The 22,904-nt window shown below is 37.7% G+C and overlaps 1 protein-coding gene across 4 annotated transcripts in view; it reads left to right on the top strand.

Moving 5' to 3' along the window:
• Positions 1-3,864: 3,864 nt before the first annotated feature.
• Positions 3,865-22,904, top strand: part of LOC140947791 (uncharacterized) — a 34,036-nt gene continuing 14,996 nt past the window's right edge. The window contains exons 1-22 of one of the 4 annotated variants that reach the window (XM_073396985.1): positions 3,865-4,027; positions 5,452-5,597; positions 7,023-7,166; positions 8,509-8,617; positions 9,011-9,196; positions 9,371-9,493; positions 10,924-11,046; positions 11,245-11,367; positions 12,237-12,359; positions 13,068-13,190; positions 13,591-13,710; positions 14,844-14,978; positions 15,320-15,517; positions 15,925-16,119; positions 17,588-17,830; positions 18,614-18,850; positions 20,078-20,254; positions 20,698-20,790; positions 20,897-21,049; positions 21,502-21,678; positions 22,030-22,167; positions 22,574-22,777. In XM_073396985.1, the coding sequence (XP_073253086.1) occupies positions 3,964-4,027; positions 5,452-5,597; positions 7,023-7,166; positions 8,509-8,617; positions 9,011-9,196; positions 9,371-9,493; positions 10,924-11,046; positions 11,245-11,367; positions 12,237-12,359; positions 13,068-13,190; positions 13,591-13,710; positions 14,844-14,978; positions 15,320-15,517; positions 15,925-16,119; positions 17,588-17,830; positions 18,614-18,850; positions 20,078-20,254; positions 20,698-20,790; positions 20,897-21,049; positions 21,502-21,678; positions 22,030-22,167; positions 22,574-22,777 (3,334 nt within the window). In that variant the 5' untranslated portion in view covers positions 3,865-3,963. The remainder of the gene's footprint in view (positions 4,028-5,451; positions 5,598-7,022; positions 7,167-8,508; positions 8,618-9,010; positions 9,197-9,370; positions 9,494-10,923; positions 11,047-11,244; positions 11,368-12,236; positions 12,360-13,067; positions 13,191-13,590; positions 13,711-14,843; positions 14,979-15,319; positions 15,518-15,924; positions 16,120-17,587; positions 17,831-18,613; positions 18,851-20,077; positions 20,255-20,697; positions 20,791-20,896; positions 21,050-21,501; positions 21,679-22,029; positions 22,168-22,573; positions 22,778-22,904) is intronic. The other 3 variants (XM_073396988.1, XM_073396984.1, XM_073396987.1) reach the window with 3 other exon arrangements.

The following is a 22,904-nucleotide window of genomic DNA, read 5'->3' as shown; positions in this document are numbered from 1 at the left end:
TGTCACGGACGGCAACCAACAAAATAGTTTACAACACAAAAGCCAGTGCTAAAATCATGGTAAGTGAGAAACGTTCTTGATCAGGAGCCCGTCTGTCTTGATGTTATCTTTGCGAAGATTTTCATTGTAGAGTGCTTTTGATTCTTGATGTAACTGAAAGACGAACGCCATGTAGCTAACTTCATTTTCTCTGTTATAAAAAATTCAGTCATTGTGTTTTAAATAAATTTTTCTGCCCCACTCCCTTTACACTACGGTCCCTTTTCTGCAGAAAATCCCCCCTTTCTCTTTACCATTATCAAAACTTAAAGACCCGGTTTAGATGTGAAGCTCGGCGACGCCATTTGATCATGACTTGTGATATTTTCGGCACCGGACAAACGAACACTTTAACTCTATGTTATTTATTAGGAAAAAGTTATAAAAAAAACTTATAAACCAGCCCACAGTAGCGCCACTCTCGAGTCACTGAAATCAACACGCTCGACCAAATTACAGGAAAAGTTATTGACGTGAGCCGCACACACATTCCATTGAAGACTTTGACAGGGTTAGTGCGAAGTTTGAATTCAGATGTGAAAGCTTTTAAAACAGTAAATTAAATGTAATTCATTTTGTCAACAATTTGATGACTGATGCTCTTAAAAATAGCAGAAAAAATCATCCGCAGAAATGTTTTTGAAGAAAGAAAAGAATCCTGGGCTAAGCACTAATCGGCCTTTGAACAACTGCGCCCTGTAACTTGCGCCAGTAAAACAAAATGTTCTATTTACACGACCGACGCACTCTGGCCGATGCCTCCTCCGATTACAAGCACTAGACACCGAACCATACCATATTTTTTCAAAACCTTCTTTTAATGATACACAGTTTAAATAGAGGTTTCGCTGTACGCAACCCTTACGTTCAAAATATGCCGTAATCATATTTATCTATATCGCAACCACCCTTCCCCCTCAACTGCTACCTGTACGCCTAACAAACATATCGAAAGCACTCTCCTAAGCTCCGATTATCCCTAGTAATATGAAATATAAGCGAGCCATTACTTTTGCAGAGATGCAGTAAACCTCAAAAAAGGGCTTGATCTAATGTAAAATCCGCTGTGAAATAGAAAGGTTTTATAGTTCAAGAACCAGATTTAACAATCAGAAAAGCTCCCAAGCACGACATAAGTGCCTGTTCAAAGTTGGTTTCTGTAAGCTTTAACATATCAAAACAGCCATGAAATTTCAAGAGCAACTAGTGTTGTGAAAGTGTAACGGTCGTATTTTACTTCATTTTTGACTAGTATCTAAGATTTATTAACAGCCACTACACTTTTGACTTCATCTCTTACGTGCGTCAAAGGTAAAGCCAAAGTTACCAGCATATTTGACAACGCCTTTGATAAGCGTTAAAGGAATAGCAAAGCGTTGACGCATTTGACTTCATCTTTGACGCGCGTCAAAGGTGAAGTCAAAGTTGTATTACCCATTTGACTTTGCTTTACCGTGGTCAAAGGAGTAAGCAAAGGAGTTATATATTTGGCGGCGCCTTTGACGCGCGTCAAAGGAGAAGTCAAAGCCGATACCATATTTGACTTAACATTTGATGCACGTCAAAAGTGCAGTAAATCCAATTTTTCGTCTCGTGTGAGGTAGATTGTAAAGCAAAATTTCATTGGGTTCGATGAAAGGGGAACCCAACCTAAACTTAACGCGCGAGGAACCTGGCAAATTTAACAGAGAGGCTAAATTTTTGGTCCTTGGGGACAGGTACCGGAAACAGACAAATGTCATTAACCTTACATGTAGATTCTCCTTCTCATTCCCATTCTTTCGGTCTCGAGAACTTTCGGAGAAAAAAATGCCAAAAAAACGTGTTTTGAAATGCCGCTGGAGATAGTGAGAGCGCTCAATTGTCATAATTTGAAGCTGAAGCGGAACAACTGGATAAACTGGTGGATTATAGAACTAATGCAAGTAATCATCAGGCTATCGAAAATTGGGAATTCACTTTTGCAAACTGCACTTTGGAAGGAAAATGTGGCAAATCTCAATCTCTCAAATTTCATCAGCAACCTCAATTAAAAAGTTAAACAGTGATCGAAAGCACTTATCATCTTTGATCACTGCTAGTTTTACTTTCTTTTTTCCTGTGTGCTCATTTAGGCATACTTAAGTAATGACAACTTTTAAAAAGGAATACATTACACAAACATTCAAGGAGAACGGTAGCCAAGCACCCAATTTGCTTTGCAACTTTTTTTATAAACTAAGCATTAGCTTTGTTCAGATCGAACGTTATAGCAGGGGCGGATCCAGGATTTTTTTTAGGAGGGGGTGCACTCGTCTCTTGCTCTACTTCAACACCAATAAACCACATAGTTTTTTTTTTTTTGTTTTTTTTTTTTGCAGAATACCAGTTGTATTAGAATACCGCAGGTCATTTCAGGGGGAGTGCGCACCCCCTGCACCCTCCCCCTAGATCCGCCCCTGTATAGAGAGATGGAACAGAATACTTTCGCCAACGCAAAATAGTGTGTGTCAATCCGACATGTTACTGTATCAATTCAGATTGATGAATATGACTTTCGCATTTTGTACGTACGTTATAAATTGTATTATGCAAAGTAAACCAGTTAATCGCCAAGCTAAAAAAAATGTTTTGTTTCTCTTGCAAAAATTTGACGTATCAGAAAGCGCCCACCCAATTTCAACAGTTGCATGATTGCATACGCGCTTGTTCCTTTTTCTTTTTTTTAAACGATAGAAATGTTAAAAACATGGACATTTATTTTCACAATGATCGAATGCCTCCATTACAAAGGAAACTCATAGGAGAGAGAATAAGAGAATTTCATTGATTAAAAACGAACAGACTCAAATGTGTACGGCTTTTGCCGCATAGGCTAATTTAACCTTCAGCTGAAACAAGATTGCTGAAAAGTAACTTTCCATTACTTGGACAACAGTAAGTTGTACCGTCGATTGGACAACCAACTATAATTTTTGCCATGTTACGACATCAAGTCCATGTTTTGATCTTTTTTAACTAATAAAAATGATAAAACGAATTCCAAACAGTAAACGAAACAAGTTTTCAACATGAAACAAATACACTTCCTTCTCATCCTATACCTACTAATTCATATAGCCATGATCCTTAATATTATTTTAGCTTAATTCATAGCTCTTTTGTACCTTAAGAGAACGGTTGTTACTTAATTGTGATATCAGATTAATTGTAGTTGTAAACACCATTGAGACAAAAGAAAGAAAATGATGAAGATAGTTTCATTTTAGACCACTGTACAAAGCGAGATTTGAAAAATGTGAATGATATATTCTAGAAGGCGTTTTCGCTAGACGTATAATTGTCGTATCAGCTGCTGTTAGAGACAAACATTGCTTTGAATTTCATGGAACCAAAACATTTAGTTCTCATAGTAGACTTAGTTGAAATCAAAACAAATTAGTAAGGAGTAACAGTTTAGTCCCTTGAACAAGAAACTATTCTATTAATAATATAGATACCAATTTTGAACTGAGCAAATTTAAGAAATAAAAAGTCAATTATTTCTTATTGTAACAAAAGTAAACGCATGAATATTGCAACTTTAATAACGAGGTGGAGATAAATTACTATATTTTGACTTTATATTCTCTACGTTCAACTCCTTACGTTGACTAACCTGTGCGAAGAATAAAACAAAGTTTTTAAGCTATCTTTGTTTTCCATTTAAGTCGAACCAAAACTTTAAATCATGCACGTATTTGATATATTTGAGGATAATCAACGGTTGCAAATGAGCTGAGTATATTTAAACACCTGTTGCGTTCGAATTAAGTAATATCATCCTTTGATCTCTTTGTGGCGAATTAAGTCGTCATATTCTTCACACGCGTCAAACTGTGGCTTCTTACGCTGTTAACGATTTGAACACAAATCACTCCAAATAATCGACAAAGAACTGCTAAAATGAGAATACCGTTGCTCTTGCTCTTCCTTGTTGCGGTTTTCGTTAGTTATTTTTGCACAGGGGGTAAGTGTGAGCTTTGTGTGTGTTAACAGACTTACTTAGTCAGCGAAAGTTAGAAGATAAAGTTTATTGTCCATTTTAAGGTTTAAAAATGTTTGAACGTGTAGGGTGCAGTATTTTGCTTTTTTCACTTGAAAGGTTAAATGAGATAATAAACTAATAACAACTTAGGCACAAAAAAGGAGATATGCAATATCGCCGATTCTGCCAAGAAGTAACTATTGTTTTGAGCAGCGGCTCCGCCGCCAAATTTCACTCGCCTAATACACAATACCGCCAGCTACGCAGGCTATAAAATAAGCTCATCACAGAGTAGAAAAAACGTTTACAAGGCAGCTGCATTTAAATAAGAAAAGAAACCATTAATTTATAAATATCACCCATTTTCAAGTAAGTGATTGTATTTCAAAAATTGTTCTAATTCATTGCAGTGCTTTTCGCTTTTCTGTAAAATATTTCAAATGAATTGGTGCAAGAGCTCCACAACAATTGTATTAATTAATTATCCGTTCAGACACCCGAACCGTGAAGCCAAGATATAGCTCAGTTTCTATCGTCAGTGAAGCGCCTTTTTACCAGAAAGTGCCCACTTAGTAACTTGTATATGGCAGAGGTGTTGTGGTATCCAGAATAATCAAGGTCGAGGTGAGTGTTATAATCCTCAGCGTTTTTCATCGCTGGTTACACTTACCGAGTCCTTGATAATTTCGGATGTCAGAAACAAACAAACGAATCTAACACAGTCGAACCTCCATGTGCGACCACCTCCCATAAGCAACTACAGATTCAACGCCAAAGCACTAAATCTTTCCTATATCTCATTTACATCAAATAAATCCGACACTGAAAAACATACAAGGAAAACTGGAACACAGGTTTTCACACAGGATTAATGAAATTCAACATGCTTTGTAATTTGCTCTAAATTTGCAATCAACCTAAGGCAATAATCATCTTCTAAAGATGTTTAGCTTTGAGGTGGATGGGGCTTTAGTCTGATCATTACCGTTGGAACCTCTTGTAAACGGTCTCACCTTGTTGGAATCCCTCCTTAACGACCTCACCCCCGCGTCCGTCCAAGAGACCATTACTGTGACCTCTTTTTACGATGCCGGTTGTATATCCTCTTGTAAGCGATCACTTGCGCAAAGGTTTGATCTCTTTTTCGGTGAATGTGCTACACTTTACAAACTGTGCGAGGAATTTAAAAATCGCAACATCACGTGAAACTTCACATAATATGTAATTTAATATTACAATAATTCCAAGCTGAATTGAAGGTGAATTAGGCGTTGCCAATTTTGAATTTTAAAGCTTTACATTATCAAAAATTCCACGGGTCGCGAGACTCATTGAACAATTTCTAACCTCAAACGGCCGAATAAAGTTATTTTATTAGATGCTAAAATGTTTTATTTTCTTAACAGAGTGTAAAAACACCGCTTATTTTTCGAGAAGCACAGTTACGTCATCTTCCGAGCTTTCTCCTCAATTTTCCGCTGCGCATGCGTCTTTATCTTCTTCAACTGCATGGTGTCCACAACAAAACTTTACTGACAACGAGTACTTACAGGTCAGCCTTAATAATGAGTATTTGATGCCTTTGCTTTTGACTTTAAGATGCGTTTTTGTTTAATATACAACTAATTCAGTAAAGGTTGCCGTGGCAATTGTTGGTCATTGGCAATTGGGTATTGGGCATTTGGGCATACGGAACCCACGGCAATGATAAGCTTGGGTGACCACCAAACAAAAATTCTCGGTACGCAACTCTCCAATATACATAAACAACCTTCATTGAATCAGTATATATACTTAAATCAAGGTTGCTCTGGCAATTGCGCATTGGGAATTAGGGCATACAAAACAATACAATGATCTTCTCGAGTGCCCGCCAGACTATGGATTTCCAGCGTGCAATTACTAATGCCCAAAGCAACCTTTATGGAATCAGCTATATACCGTGTGGCATTAGATCTTTGCGGGTTCTTAATTGTTATGTTGTTTATTTGCATATGCGCCCAAACAATTACAATACCTTTGTACGCAAACTGTTGAAAATTGAGAAAATATAGATGGCTAGCAAGAAAAACCCTTTTAAGTGTTACCGGGTGAGCAAAGGGCGAAGTGCACCCATCACTTTTTATTTCACTTTTAGTTTCGTTATCTTCTCGCGCAGCATTTCTTGCTAGGCAGACGAACAAAAATAAGCTCCTGCACTAATTAAAAGCGCAAAAAATGTCCATGTACATTTACAAAATTAAACTCCCACAAAAACACACTTTAATACATTATCCTTCAATTTCACAGAGAGAGGAACAAAACTATTCGGAATGAAAAAAATATGCTCTGCTTTGTTCGTAAATTAAATACAGCGATAATGATGGAAGCAAATTGGCAATGTTGGTTTAACACATTGTTAGTTTCATCCAATACGCCACTTACACATTTCCCACAATGCACCTTACTTGCCCCCTAAAAATTTGCATAAGCATTGTTTTCAATTTCTTTTTGGACGGCTGTAATACCCAGGAGAAATGAAAAACAAATGTTAAGCAAAATTTGGCGGGGAGTGGGGGGAGGGGAGGCAAATAAGGTGCATTATGGGAAATGTGGAAGTGGCGTATATAAATAACTGTATCAATCAATCTTGTCGAATTTTGTATTACATATGTATTCTCTGCGAGGGTAAGGGTGATCAAACTGCTATAATGTTCATTGCCATAGAAAAGGCTGGCGCAGGAGTTGTGGTGGTGGATGGTTGATGATAAAAGTTGTGTTTCAAAGAGATCAGGAACGTGACATTCGCATACGAAGATCTATGAATGTGTCGCAGCTGCATTCGTCATTTTTTTATTCAAATTTCGAGACAATGTCGTCCATTCCTTGCCCCAATCCTTTTCTTGCACTAGGGGAAGATATTTATATTTATATTTATATTTATATTTATATTTATATTTATATTTATATTTATAGTTTTTACTGTTTCATAACCCAGATTGACTTAGGAGGAACGAAAGTATTAAAGAGGATAAAAACTGCCGGTGAAGCCAGTCCAGCAGTCAACCAAACTGCAAGAAACGTGACAAAGTTTCTGATTAAAGTCAGTGCTGACGGCGTTACATATGAGGATTTTGATGCGGTAAGGGGCTCTTAAGCTGACACCAATGGCTATAATGTCAGTTTTAATGTCATGATATGGCTGGTTTGAGCATGACGTCACGGAGGCCATGTTGTGGTAAAGAACACGATCATTGCTTTCCTTTAGGAACTAAACTCCATTTTTTCGTGTAAAGAATTCTTTTGAATTGACCGCCAACATGAACGCCTTGTCACGTGCTTGCAAACCAAGAATGTATACTGTAGTTTCTCGTGTCAGCTTATCGACCTTATTTGATCTTATTTGACTTTGTTGCTGCAAGAAAATAGGCATCAGAACTTAGGTTGTCAGCGCTCCGTCGAAACAAATTAAGAGCTTTGTTCACACGGCACCCCTCAAATTTTCGACCTGTTGCCACAAAATTTGTGCTCTTAGGTAATCCGTTCACACGCTATCCATACACAAAATTTAGACGCCTTGCGGCTCAAAAATTTGATCGTCAAAATCGGGGTCAAGTTTTTAATCAGAAAGGTCGAAAATTTGACCGGAGTGGTCAGCGGTCACCATAACAGTCTAAAGTTTTCTACAGCAAATTAAAGGCGTGGCTGCATGATAATTGGTAACTCAGCTGAAAGTCGTCATTTTGGATTTGCTAAAGTAGCGTTCTGCGCATGGGCAGATGGTAAAACTAGTTATTTAAACGTCAAATCCGTCAATCTCGTTCCCAGAGGCCGCGATCCTTGTGTGTGAAAAGAGCGAAAATAGTGAACGTCTCCGTATAAGCATAGTGTTCTCTCAAATTTTTCGGCGGGTGGAAACTTCTTCCACTGCCTAGGGATTCGTAGCCTAACTAAAACAAAAATTCCAGCTCTGAGTGTTTTGTCAAAGAAATTAATAATACTTCAATTAATATTTTCCATCTTTCAAACCAAAAGAAAAATGTTGACGCAAATTTCTGCCTTATTAGGAATTAAACAAGCAATTTGGGGCCAGCTTTCCGAAATTTTTTCTCGAAGGTTTGTTCGTTTGTTTTTGTTGTTCGTTTTCTTTTTTTTTTTTTCTTTTTTTTCAAGATTTCAAGCAAGCCTAAACCAGAAATAATAAAGAGAGAATGAGAGATTTCATGAAGCACAATAGTGTATTGGTGAAGAACAACTTAATTTTGCATAGTAATTTTTCAACATCTAAGTATCGCTGATAGTATCTTAACTATTATACTACACACATACTACATGCATCAGTTTACTCATAACATGATTCTTTTTCGTTATGACAAACATCACATTCAGTCAGTCAGTTAGAGCGTTTAAAAATGGGAAGGTGAAAAGAAAACGTTATTGGTCATTTCAAAGTAATAAACCAAGTACTCTATTTTATCATCTAGTTTACACAGGATGATTTTACGCTTGAAATCAGGACACAATACCTTCGCATAGTGCCACTGGATTTTGTTGGATTTCCTTGCATGAGGATCGAAATCTATGGGTGCAAAGGTATTAAATGACTCACTTTTGTTTTTGGTCTGTTCGGCTGATTTGTATGTTCCTCATAGCAGGCCTTCCTCCAACCACGTCAAACTTTATATTGCTAACTTTATGCACAAGATTTGCATCAGAGTGGTTTCGTAAATGGTAAGTATCCAGGGTTTCTGAGAATGTTATAAACGAGGGAGGGGAGGGGGATTGAATCGCCACAAACCACGGCCCATATTTTCAGGAGCTTTCCAAAAATGATTTCCCGACCGAAGATTCCGGTTATCCGATGTAAATGGTAAGTACACCTTATATATCTAAACTTAAACTTGTTGAACGTCCCTAGCGCTCGTCTGCCGATATAACTAAATCGTAACGAAACCTTTATGTTCTTATCTTCTTTTCTTTTTATAGCAAAGAAACAAAAATTGTGCAGCGTCGATAATGGTGGATGTTTACAACAATGTATTCAGCATTCTAAGTACTGCATTTTTGGGAAATGTTTCTTTAGCTGTAGCATCGATTCCCTTTGTACAAAGTGGGTGGAATGCAAATGTGATCCTGGATACAAACTGCTCAAGGACAAAACAAACTGTGCAGGTAATGAAGACTTAGGTGTTCAGCACCGTAAATAATAATGATATAGTCTAAAAACAGTGATATCACATATACTTTAATTTGTGGAACTTCTATACTTTAAATAATAACGTCACAGGCTAAGCTAGTGAATCACATCAATGGACACTTTGGATTTTTTTTTTTCCTTTCTGATAGACGTAAACGAGTGTGCCACCAATAGCGGAGGCTGCGATCAGATCTGTAACAATACAAAAGGAAGTTATGAATGCAACTGCCGCAGTGGTTTCTTGCTTTCTAGCGATAAACACAAATGCAACGGTAAGTCAAAAAATAGGGTCACAACAGCAATATCTGGTACACTTGTGGCACAATCTATCTTCTATATCTTCCTATATCGAACAATAAGGGCCACCTAACGATAATTTCCTCCAAAATACATTAAAAACACTTTCTAGACTATCCAGAGTACTTCTAGATCTCTAAAACTGCATTCTAAGCGGCGCCATAAAATTTGTCATCCTAGGGGAACTTGAGTCTCTTCAAAATTACTAGGGCTTCAGTATCATTTTCCCGAAAATTTTAGAGGCAATTTTAAGGTATTACGAAAGTGAGAATTTTTCTGATTTCTCTCTCCATCATATTTTTGAATCCGAACATTTCAGGTTTCCTTTTCTCTACTTAAAATAGCCTAACCTGGGGAGTGAGATGGGAAAAATTAAACTTCAGAAAATCGTAGGGAATTTATTAGAAAAGCTTCGAAAATTGTGCATGAATGAAACGACCATCTAGAAATTTTTAGCCGTCCTCAAGTAATAGAAAATTCTCCGAACAGATACATTAAACAGTTGAAGGATGCCCCTAAACAATGGCTGATGAACAAAAGCGTATCAGCTTCGTATAAAGTGTTAAAAACCTCCAGAAGCCTACTTTTCATCGTCTTGAGATGGCAGGGAAAGATTTAGCCTAAAAAATCGTGCAAGACAGTTTTTGCGTAAAGCAGTGTTATTCTAGACAACATTCAAACAGTCTTTAGTTTGGAATCTCATTCAAAATAAATGGCTAACAAAACAAAACTGGTCAATTTAATGGTAAAACATGGAAAACTTTAGGCAGAATCGTGATCCACGAAATAATCCAGACAGTTATTATAAGACTTATAACCGAGAATGTGTGAATAAAGGAAAAGACATCCTCGCCTCGTTCCCCCCAGAATTCAATAATAATTGTCAATTTGCTTATAAGTGAACAATAGCACCAATCAATGATACGAAACAAATAGTTGAAAATCATCCTACAAAAAGCAATGCATTCATCACGAGGCAGTCCGCGGTCACAAGGACAAAAGCCTCGTTCCAGTACAATCACTCTACAGTTACGAATATCAAGTACCATGGGTTAAAAGGAGTGGCATGCAAAGATCACTCTCTATTTGAACCCCTAGCTGTAGGATAAACACCAGAGTTCAGTAGCCTTTTCTTTACGTGCATCTGTTTACATGTCATTTTATATTTTATTATTTGTCGAGTTTTACCATTCTTTTTTATATACCTTCTTGCGGCATGGCACAGATGTGGATGAGTGTAGCGTTAATAAAGGTGGCTGTAACCAGTTTTGCCATAATACGTATGGAAGTTATTAGTGCTCGTGCAAAAATGGCTTCAAGCTTTCAGCAGACAATCATACCTGTAGTGGAAAGGTTATGCTCAAAATTGTATTCTTTTAATTTACTTTAAACTCACATTCTTTAGATATCGACGAATGCGCGGTGAGTAATGGCGGATGTAGCCATGGCTGCCAAAATCTACAAGGAACCTATCAGTGTACATGTCCAAAGGGATTTGAACTGGACGCAACGAAAAAGAACTGCACGGGTAAGACAAGAGTTAGTCTAACAACTATAAAAAAACAGCACATCGTTCATCGTCACTGTACCCTTTGGGAAGGTAATGATAGAGTCTAAAAGCAGTGATATCACATATACTTTAATTTGTGAAACTTACTTTCACTAGGCTAGTGAATGACAGTAATGGACAGTTTGGATTTTTTTTTTTTTTTGCCCTCTCTTATAGACGTGAACGAGTGTTCCACCAATAACGGAGGCTGCGATCAGATCTGTAACAATACAAAAGGAAGTTATGAGTGCAAGTGCCGCAGTGGTTTCTTGCTTTCTAGTGACAAACACAAATGCAACGGTAAGTCAAAAAAAATAGGGTACAACAGCAATACCTGGTACATTTTTGGCACAATCTATCTCCTATATCTTCCTATATCGAACAATGGCTGATGAACAAAAAAGTGTCAGCCTCGAATGTAGTGGTAAAAACCTCCAGAGTTCGGTCATTTCGATACAAAATCGTTTCGATATAAGTCGTTTCGATACGAACTCAAGCAGTGATATTACACAAAAATTTCGATCAATTCAGAACCTCCAGAAGCCTACTCTTGACTATTTTTCATCGTCTTGAGATGGCAGGGAAAGATTTGCCCTAAAAAATCAAGTGAGAAAGTCTTCGCGTAACCTACCTTATTCTAGGAAGCATTCAAACAGTCTTTAGTTTGGAATCTCATTCAAAATAAACGGCATACAAATCAAAACTGGACAATTCAATGGTAATCCTGATCAATGAAATAATCCAGACAGTTATAATAACCGAGAGTGTGAATGATGGTAAAGAAACCTTCTCGCCGTTGTATCCTCTAGGATTCAAATAGTCAATTCGCTTTCAAGTGAACAATAGCATCAATCAATCATAATTAACAAATAGTTGATAATTTTCCTGCACAAAGCAATCCATTCATTACGAGACAGTCCGCGATCACAAGGACATAAGCCTTGTTCTAATACAAACACGTGACAGTTTAGAATACCAAATACCGTGGGTAAAAAGAAGTGGCAATTGCAAAGATCACTCTTCATTTGAACTCCTAGCTATAGGGCAAACACCAGAGTTCAGTAGCCTTTTACTTACGTGTATCTCTTTACATGTCATATATTTTATCTTTTCACTGTTTTGTTAATTTTTACCATTCTTTTTTTATACCTGCTTACGGCATGGCACAGATGTAGATGAGTGTAGCGTTAATAAAGGTGGCTGTAACCAGTTTTGTCATAATACCTTTGGAAGTTATTATTGCTCGTGCAACAATGGCTACAAGCTTTCAGCAGACAATCATACCTGCAATGGTAAGGTTATGCTCAACACTGTAGTTACTGGTAGAGTGAAACTTTTTGACAGCTGTGATATTGTGCATTTCTCAATAGGTATTTCACTTTCAATAAAAATAATTGATGGTATTTAGCAGTCTTAACCTGCGCACTTTCCAAATCCGTATAATTTCCAAGGCCTGAGCTGGTTGTTCATAAGGTGAATAGTCCTTTGTGGTGCATTCCCGCAGTGCGGTGAAATAGACGTTACACTGTTCTATATCGATCGTAGCTGCATAAATGTGCTATAAGTGCTGATCGAAACTATGACTAAGAGGTTGTTGTTAGAGGTAGAAAAAATACATTGCTTATTCATTAAACAGTTTCAGTTCTAAGGGATTTATTAAAGTTATCATTTTTTTGCGTGCAAACGCCTTCTTCTTCTTCTTGAAAAAGAAGGGCAAAACCCTAACCCTTTAAGCCCTAAGAGTGATCCGTATCTAAATTCTCCTTGTGATATAAATGCTTTTTAGAACAGATTGGTGATGAGAATTAAGGAGATGATCACACAAGATAGAATGAGTTGATACTTCAACAACTTCTCGTCACTACTTTAATAGGAAACGTATAGGAACAGCAAATGGGAATTTGAATTTTGATATTTGGGCCTACTCCTTATCATTATTTTCATTTTGAGGAAAGGAGAGCGTTGTGTTCTTTTAATTTACTTCAACTCACATTCTTTAGATATCGACGAATGCGCGGTGAGTAATGGCGGATGTAGCCATGGCTGCCAAAATCTGCAAGGAACCTATTTGTGTACGTGTCCAAAGGGATTTGAACTGGACGCAAGGAAAAAGAACTGCACGGGTAAGACAATAGCAGGTCTAACAACAATAATAAAAAAAAGCACATCCTTCAATTCGTCACTGTACCCTTTGAGAAGGTAATAAAACATTTTTAATAGCAGAAATTCTTAACAGTTGTTTACTCTAACACTCTGTTTTGTGTTTCTACTGGTATTACGCTATGCTCAACCTTGCTTCGATTAATGCCCAGAACATGTGAAACAATTACGATAAAAAAACTATTCAATAATTTTGAAAATCATGTATCTTTATTGTGCCCTAAATGATCAAAATAAAAAAAAAAAGAAAATGGCGTCACGAATGTCGTATATTTGGACCCGGGGAATGAAGAAATAAATACATTAAGAAGGCCAATATCCGAGAACATTTCCCTTTAAAAATCTGTTTTCCTTTGCTTACAGATACAAATGAATGCTTGCTTGCGAACGGTGGCTGCCAAACTCATTGTACCAACACCAACGGCAGCTATTATTGCTCCTGTTTACCTGGATTTGAGTTATACGATACACTCATGTGCAGAGGTAAGACAATAGAGGTATAAAAATATCTTTTAAGAAAATCTCTGAGAGACCAATACGATTACACAAAACGAGCCTTGTCAGAAAAACAGCCCTATTCTTTCCCAAAAGCTTTACTTGTTAGGTCAAAAAATTAATCCATTGTCGTGATATATAGCTCCCATACGGTGTAACTTGTGTCACCGCGTCGTAAAGAAAATCTCTAAGGCTAAGGCCAAATGTTGAACTTTTCAGCTGTGGGTTAAAGGGCTGTGTCATGGCGGTCTAGTTCATTTTTATTATTTAACAATTATTGAACGAGGTTAAGCAAAATATCGTGATTTGTCAGTGGCGAGCTGATCAAATAATTGATCTGCGAGACACTGACAAATCACGATATTTTGCGATTACCGAGTTCAATAATTGTTTATCATTCAATCGCCAAGTTTTTTCATTAATGAATATCTTCGGGAAGCGAAGCGATCTGCCATTTTTCACGCAAGAGCGATCGTAAGAAGGAGAAAAGCGTGGTTCGTTTACGCATTAGCAGGATATCATTTGCAGCCAAACACAGTTGGACGACGTGCATGAACAGATCATTGTTTGTAGGCAGTTATTTGCGGGCCACGTGATGGGATTTCAGCCAATGAAAAGGACGAAAAATTTGCATCGAATGATAATGCCAATTATGCGTCCTTGTTCGCTGGTGAAGGAACTAGTTGTTAAAATAAAGAAAGACACGTTTTCAAAAGCCACAATCCCAACCCGTTTTAATCTACTTTAAATTTTGTCCATCCCTACTTTTTTGTATTTTCCTCGTTGTTTGTAAATGTACTTTCTTTTAACGTTTGAGTGGAAAATCATGCTTGTACGGGAGTGGAACCCTTCACCACTGCGATACCATTGCTGCGCCCTTCCAATTGAGCTAACAAGCCAATTGGGAGCAGCTCATTGAGTTTCTTTGTTACAAACTCATTAAAGGATGACGATGAAGTAATAAATATAAGTTTATGATTAGTTCAACGTTTTTCTCAGATTAATTTGAGTTCGCTAGAATGAGTTTTGACCGACAAACATGTTCTGTCCGTCTTCTTTAGACTTTAAAAGCACTCAGCTATAGAAAGATATCAGGTTTGATGACACTATTTTATTTTTAGACATAGACGAATGCTCTCATAACAGCGACAACTGCAGCCGATCATCAACTGACTGCCAAAACTTTCAAGGAGGGTACGAGTGCAAATGCAAGTCGGGCTACAAATACATTCAAGGAGATAAATTTAACTGTGAACGTAAGCATGCCATGTATTTATATTTGTAGTGACTAAAAAGGTATAGTGTCCTTATATTACGGTAGTAACTCGTGTCATCATCTGAGTAACAAACGTGAGGCTAGCGGTGTGCTTCCCCCACTCTCTTCGCAAGGATTTGAGGCCACACCTAGAGATCGAACATGGAATCTCCCGCACAGAAGGCCGTGCACGAACCAACTGTACCAGTCCTTGCTACTACACTTTGACCTCAGTACATTTTATTTTACACTATATTTCAACAAACAAATCATTATTTATGTATTTATTTATTTATTTATTTATTTATTTATTTATTTATTTATTTATTTATTTATTCATAGTTCGGTCTTGCCCACCCCTGGTGGAAGTAGCGGGAACTTCTGTCAGCCCGAAAGATTGTTTGGTAGTTGATGCAAGGAAAGTTAATGACACCTGTACCTCCAGTTGTAAGGAGGGGTACAAGCTTCCAGACCCCAATCAACCTACCTTGACCTGCCTGGATACTGGGGCCTGGGACAAGGTTGTTATAAACTGTCAACGTGAGTAATGAAAAGGAAAATATTTGGTTATTTGCGAAAGTTTAGATGTACGTTGTCTGAGTATGTACAAGCTAAACTGTTTAATAGCATAAAATATTTATTAACAATATATTCTGATAGCAAAAATTCAAACCTTATTGAAAACAATGAGTATACAAGCAAAAACATACAAGCATATTTTCTAATACTCTGTATGGTTAAAAGAGAAAATTAAAAGTACATTTGAGGGACAGTAAAACAATAATCGGAACATCAGTCTTCGTAATGATGCTCTTTTTTCTGCTCATTAATTAAATTTCAAATTCTTTTACTTATTGTAAAATTAATGTCAGTTTGGCATTTGATCCCTGAAGTTAGGGATCCAAATGATGAAACGTATTTCTGAGCTTTATTTCATCATTTTCTAGGCAAGAGCTGCCCTGCATTACCTCCAATTCAAGATGGATTACTTATCCCAGCTTTCTGTGCGGTGACTGGGAATTTTTTTAACCAGTCCTGTCAGTACTCTTGTAATCAAGGTTACAGTCTAAATGGAATCTCTTCTAGGACCTGCCAGGCTAACGCTGAATGGGATGTTAAGGCAATTCCTAAGTGCGATAAAGGTAAAAATAGACCTTGTCACGGTTTTCGAGGCCATCTTGACGAGTAGGCAAACGTGTGAGAAATTACTGTGTTTGTATGAGAATCTAATGTCGAATAATTTCCATGAAACGGCTGTTCTGAATAAATATGACTTGTAAACTAAAGCTTCAAAACAAAGGATTGTACTTAAAAAAAAATTGGGGACGTACCTGTGCTTAAACTTCTCCAGAGGCTTGCTTTAGAGTTTCCATATATTTGTCTCTAATTTTTCCCGGGACTTTCTTACAGGCAAATGTACAGAAAACTTAAAAAAGTGGTTTTCCCTGATAAATCGATCATTCATGCACCACTGATCTTTCGATCGGTGCTGTACATCCAGCCTCTTACGGTTACTAGAGCGTTGTGTAATTCCAAATATCAGCATACATATACCTTTGTTTACTACGGCATTTTCTCCTCAGCATTGTTTATTTCAAGCTTGTTAACGTAAGGCACTCTCTTTGGCACGAAACCACCGTGTAGATAAATCGTTCTTCCCTGATAGTCGCTGAAAACATTTTTATTGTAAGCTAAAAGTCCTGTAGTTGTGACTTAAAGATCATGACAAATAGAGAGCATGCGATGAATGGCCTGACTTCCGTCATCTTGAGAGGGTACAATATGCAATGCAGCGTTTGGCGGAAAGTTGAGTTGACCTGCTGCATGGTCTTTAGAAAGAAATTAGCTAAAATTACCTCAGGTTTCAATCCTACGGTAGTTTAGCTGGAGGTCAATATCAGAGACAATGCTATCAAGGCAAAAAAGATCACTGAAAAAAAAAATCTTCCTCGTTTTTTGACCATTCATTGGTTCGTCTGATTCATTTTATTTTACACATTTACATCACAGTTTAACAATCAGGGGCACCCAACGACAATTTTTGGAAAATATCTGTTAGGAAGACGATTTGAGATCTAGAATTTTCTGAACATTTGTTGTAAAATTTCTTGCTTGCCTGCCTCTCCAAAAATTCTCGAACATCTAAAAAATGGTATTAATTGCCTATTTTTAACGGATTTTTACCCAAAAAAGGTCACCTAGAATTTTCGGGAGCCTTTGTTCTGGCTGAAATTTTCGAAAAGGTATGTTTTGATCCCTATCATGAATTTTCGCATCACTAGACTTCAGCTTTCGGCTAGGCAATCCGAACAGATGAAAAATTTCTAGGGGATAAAAATATGCCTATATCTACCGTTTCAATACTAAAATACGTTCAACATTGCTATGTTTAAGTGGTTCTGAACTATCATCTCGTTGGGTGCCCCTGAAGAATTACAGATTCTCTTGAATACTTCATTGGTTATTGCTGTATGGAATGTGTGTGATGGCCAAAGTATCATCTGCTTTCGAGTTGGCCAGCACCTACTTTTGAATAAATTAACATAAACGATGTTGAACACAGAGTCATTAACTGTATACTGACCGAAATCTCCTATGACTCTTTTTCAGTGTACCCGAAGCCTTGGATCTCATGCCCTGATGATGTCATCGTCGATCTCGCTCCAAATAAAAATACCTATGACATTACTGCACTGCTTGGGCAACCTCAGTCTAATGTGCAGAATATTCAGTTGTTTGCAGAAGAGCACCGTAATAGCCTGGTTTTTCCATACGGTCTAACCATACTCACATACGTCGCCAGCAATGAAGTTGGTACTACCGCAAATTGCACGACAAATATTATTGTTCAAGGTAAGCATGGGCGCGAAAACTATCAGAAAAGTTAATAAATCGATTATAAAACCTTCAAATGATTTTGGAGAATTACTGAAAACTAATGCACATCATAATTAAGTGTTTTCCGTCCCAGCAAGAGTATGGGTCGTTCACGTTCCTAAATGAATAATGTGCGAGGTTGTCTGTTGGAGGGTTTAAACTGTATTACCATGTCACACATGACGTTCTATGCTCAAACCGTTTTAGGGCTTCTCGGCCTTCTACTTTCACATTTTGTGACAACACCCTTTTTCACTTTACAACACGTCCTTTCAATGATATATACCCTGTGGGAAGGAAGACGGGGAATTCGGGCAAGGGAAGGGTAGGGTTATGCTTGCCTTGTCCCTGTACGACGTTTTCCCAGTCCCTCTCGGTCAATACACTTCCGAGGCGAACGGTCCCGAAACACTTTAGTCGCACGGAATAATGAGGCCCACGGACTAGGCAATTAAAGCACGGTGACCAGATGAAGTATTGCTTCTTCTCAGTACATAATAAACATACTAGAAGAATAGAATGCCAGACAATATGGACCGTTGTATCCATCTTATAACCAAGAATGTTCCAAATAGCTGTTTATTCAGGAACATCGGAGAAGTCCACATTCAGTGTATGCGTAATTTTACCAGTTATTCCGTTGTGACACATACTGGTCCTCTTTTAACTTTTTTTTTTCCTTAATTGCAGCTTATCTTACTTGATTTGCTTTACATAGCATTTTCTCCATGCACACTAACAATTTCATCTCTTACATAGATAAGCAACCACCTAGCGTTGTCTATTGTCCTGACAACATTTATCAGTTGATAGTGGGTTCGACCGCAAGTGTAACATGGACACTGCCAGAATTTTCGGACAATGTTAAAGTGGTTAAAGTCACATCAACAAAAAATCCCGGAGACACCTTCCAACTTGGATCCACCAACGTTAAATATGATTCTTTTGATGATGGTGGTAATACCGTGAGCTGCACCTTTTCTGTGACGCTCAAAGGTGAATGTGTTGATAGTTTACTGTACCTAAATCGCTATGTAATGAAGCCAGTTGTTCCATTTTAAACAAAAACAATAACAACAACAGCGCCTAAAAAATGCGATTTACTCAAGTTAGATTTCTTGCAAGAAGTAAATCTAAAGTGGATGGGGTGGACAAATTTTCCTCTAAAACAGGAAACCGGGTCCTTTACTATAGAAATCCCTCATAAGTAAAAAATTTGAAACATGACAGAGTGTAATCTGTTCAATATCATTAATCCAATTCTACCATGGAAAGTTCTTAAAACGAAATAGAATGAACTTGGGTCATGGAAAATGCCTCCTTACCTCATAGCATGGTATGTCCCGTAGGCTACTTTAGTCAGCAGGAATCTAGTCCAAACTGCACTCAGAAGTGCCCGCCACAAACCAGCACCAAAACAAATGGCTCAAAAGCGTGCACCGGTGAGCAAATACATGTACAGATGTTCTTAAAAAATCTAATGAAGATGCACGCAGGTTTCAGTAAAAACAAGAATATATCAAAATGACACAATCGTGAGAAATGCACTACTAGCGAAGGTCTTTGAGCTCCGTCTGATATGATGAAGCTACATGCAATTATAAGATGCTGCAGCCGTTATAATTATCTCGTGATTATTGTCGCCTGCCTAGATTTTGTCCCAAATTCAGGAGCGAAAAGCAATTTTTCAAACTAATTACTCACTAATTGGACTGAATATAAAACGAAGCCTTAATTACTATTTTGTCACCATAAAATCATTGTTCTCCATTAAGAAAGTCTTAGCATAGCGAAATGAACCGGTTTGAATTTAAAGCCTAAGCGGTATGACCATCCCAAACTTTCCACTACGAAAGTTTAACTAAAATTTTCTAACTATTTTATATTAGTAAAATCCAACTAGTGGTCTATTATCAATGCTACGTTCTGATTGGTTGAGCTACTGCTAGGCTATATGTTACAGCTCACTAGTAGCGAAAAGCGCCGGTTTTTTGGCGGCAAAAAAGGATTAAAGTCTAGCTTCAAGTTGTTTTGTCTCTATATTTTTGACCAACTAGTTGGATTTTACTAAAACAATTATTCCTCTCGCCCTCATGGGCTATTGACTCAGAGCCCATTCGGGCTCGAGGAATAATTGTTAATTAGCCATTCGCAATACTGTTTCATTTGTTGTACAACTTTTTTTGCTTTTTTTGTTGCCCTTTTTGTTTGTTATTTAAACAGCTAAAAAGTGCGAGAAACCTGCAAATCCAGATAACGGAGTACTCAAGTGCGAAAATTATGGGCAAATGATGTTTTGTACAACTACCTGCAATCCTGGTAAACAGCCATTCCAATACACATTTGGCTCAATCTGCAGTCAATCAACTTTAAAATGGCAGCCGATACCGGATTGTGTGGGTGAGTATACTTAAGTGAGTAAGGTAACTTGCCACGTAATTTGCATTTGCCAATTGCCCGATTATACACAAAATGAAACCCAGACTAGATGAGTCACTGCTTTACTTTCTTTAGCCCCAAACCTACGGTCTAAATGAATTAAGACTAAAAACTATGTCGTGAAAATTTTACATTCGGTTACTGGTTTATTTGTTTCTATGATAGAAATATCTTTAAAAGAAATAAACAATAGACAACCACTATATACAGGAAAGTTTTTTTCTTCGTTCTTCATGCTTTGGTCTTCAAGAAGGTCCTGGACATATTTCAGAAAGAGAGGGAAACCTGTCCGGCTTCGGGATAAGCTTTATATTTTATAATTTACCTTAAAGAAAAAATTACTGCCAATGTAAATTGAATGGCTGACATTGAACGATGAATCTACTATTGTACTTATTTTATAGACGCTGTTCTTTTGCCTGACAGCGGAGTTTGTCCTGATGGAAAAATAAAGCAAGGCACCTTAGCGTCAGCGGAAAACTATGTCAAATATTGTGGTGGGTAACGAATCATCTGGGCCCTCGTGGAAAAGTCTTTTGCTATCCGAAAGGGTGTGGTTTTGGTCACTTTAATACCGTCATATTGTATTTCCCTTTTTTGCAGTGAGTTGTCCTCATGGAATGAAATATGATAATGCACTGAAAGATTGCGTGGTATGTCCTTTAGGCTACTATAGTCAGCAGGAATCTAGTCCAAACTGCACTAAGTGCCCGCCACAAACCAGCACCAAAACAAATGGCTCAAAAGCGTGCACCGGTGAGCAAATACATGTACAGATGTTCTTAGAAAATCTAATGAAGATGCACGCAGGTTTCAGTAAAAAGGAGAATATATCAAAATAACACAATCGTAAGAAATGCACTACTAGCTAGCAAAGGTCTTTGAGCTCTGATATGATGAAGGTACATGCAATTATAAGGTGCTCCAGCCGTTATAATTACCTCTTGATTATTGTCGTCTGCCTAGATTTTGTCCCAAATTCAGGGGCGAAAAGCAATTTTTCAAAGCAATTTTTTTTTTGAATACTCACTAATTGGACTGACTATAGAAGGACGCCTTACTATTTTGTCACCATAAATTCATTGTTCTCCATTAAGAAAGCCACTCAATTTTCAGGAACTCAAATTAACTCAGCTATATTTAGATTCCTAGTAAAGAATCTTTCAACGAATTTTTGACTGAGTCATTATTGGATATGCGTTTGTCAGATTTGTGCGATAAAGGAAAGTCGTCTGCCGATGGATTTGACAATCCTAACCATGATGCCTGCCATCTGTGCTCCATGGGTTTCTATCAGGATCAGTATGGTGCTACGAGCTGCATGCAATGCCCCAGTGGATTAACAACCATAGCAAAGGGTTCCACCACTCGGGACGATTGTGGAAGTATGTGTTGATATGTTATTCTTGAGCTTTTTGCACTTTAAGCGTATTCATAACGGGCTTTTTTGTTTTTCAGAGAGTACGGGGAAGGGGAGAAAATCCTCTGCCCACCTCTACCGCCACCTACATTCCGTAATTCTAATAGGCTTTATTATTCATTCAAAATATATCCCCAATTCTGATTTGCTAAGAGCACACGCATAATTCACCATAACCAGTTACTGATAACCAAATTTGGAAGAATTGTGTGTTTAACGAGGAAATAACGTCGAAAATTCAGCCCGCTACAGGCTAGGGCACCGTTACCGAGAAGACCTGTCTAACTGCCTGACTATGGATTCCTTATGCCCACAGATATTCCGTCAGTTTCTTCTTTTGGACCACCTTCCATGGCAGTCAACGTGAGTGAGAACGGCAGAGCGGAGTTTGTGTGCATGGGATCTGGACCCCCGGCACCCACCTTCCTGGTGAAAAAAGTAAAACCAGTACCAGGTAAGTTTATTTATTTATTTATTTATTTTCATTTATTTATTTATTTATTTATTTATTTATCTTCATTTATTGCTTATAGTTTAGCATCTTTTATTAATATAACCAAGAAACCTGTGGGCAAGGTACGATGGGGACAAGGCCGCCAGATCAGTAAAGCATAACCACACAACCACTAGGGTTGTCCTTCGCAAGAACTACCCCTAATGTCAGTCTGTAAATTGCATCAGGAGCTGCATGTAACTAGGAGGAGATCGTAATAATCAACTTCTTTATGTTAAATCATAAGCCTAGGAGTTTGAATTCTGTGATCTTGTCTAAGAGATGTACTTTCCGAGACACACGAAGTGACGTTTAACCGTCATGTTAATTAACCAAAAAAGTTTTTTTTCTTAATTTCTCCTTTTAGATGGATTCGGTGGACCTCTGAAAGTAGATGAAATAAAGCCGGGTAATGTTGTGACAGGAATACGCTACGTTATACTTAGCACAACAGAACACGATGAAGGACTGTACTCCTGCACGGTCACTAACAAGTTTGGCTCTGATACCAAGTATCTTAACTTGTATGTACATGTGCATGTGGATTCCGGTGGGAATGGTTCTGGTTCAGGTAAGGGTGGGATAAATATACGTGTTTATTACTGTAGCAAAGGGGGCACTCCCAAAAGCAACGAAGATGCTCATCGGAAAATTAGAATTGAACCCCTGACAACGACCAATCTGGGCACGGCTTAGGT

Source organism: Porites lutea, chromosome 9, assembly GCF_958299795.1.
Source record: "Porites lutea chromosome 9, jaPorLute2.1, whole genome shotgun sequence".
Taxonomy (NCBI): Eukaryota; Metazoa; Cnidaria; class Anthozoa; order Scleractinia; family Poritidae; genus Porites; species Porites lutea.
This window is presented reverse-complemented; position numbering and strand designations above follow the sequence as displayed.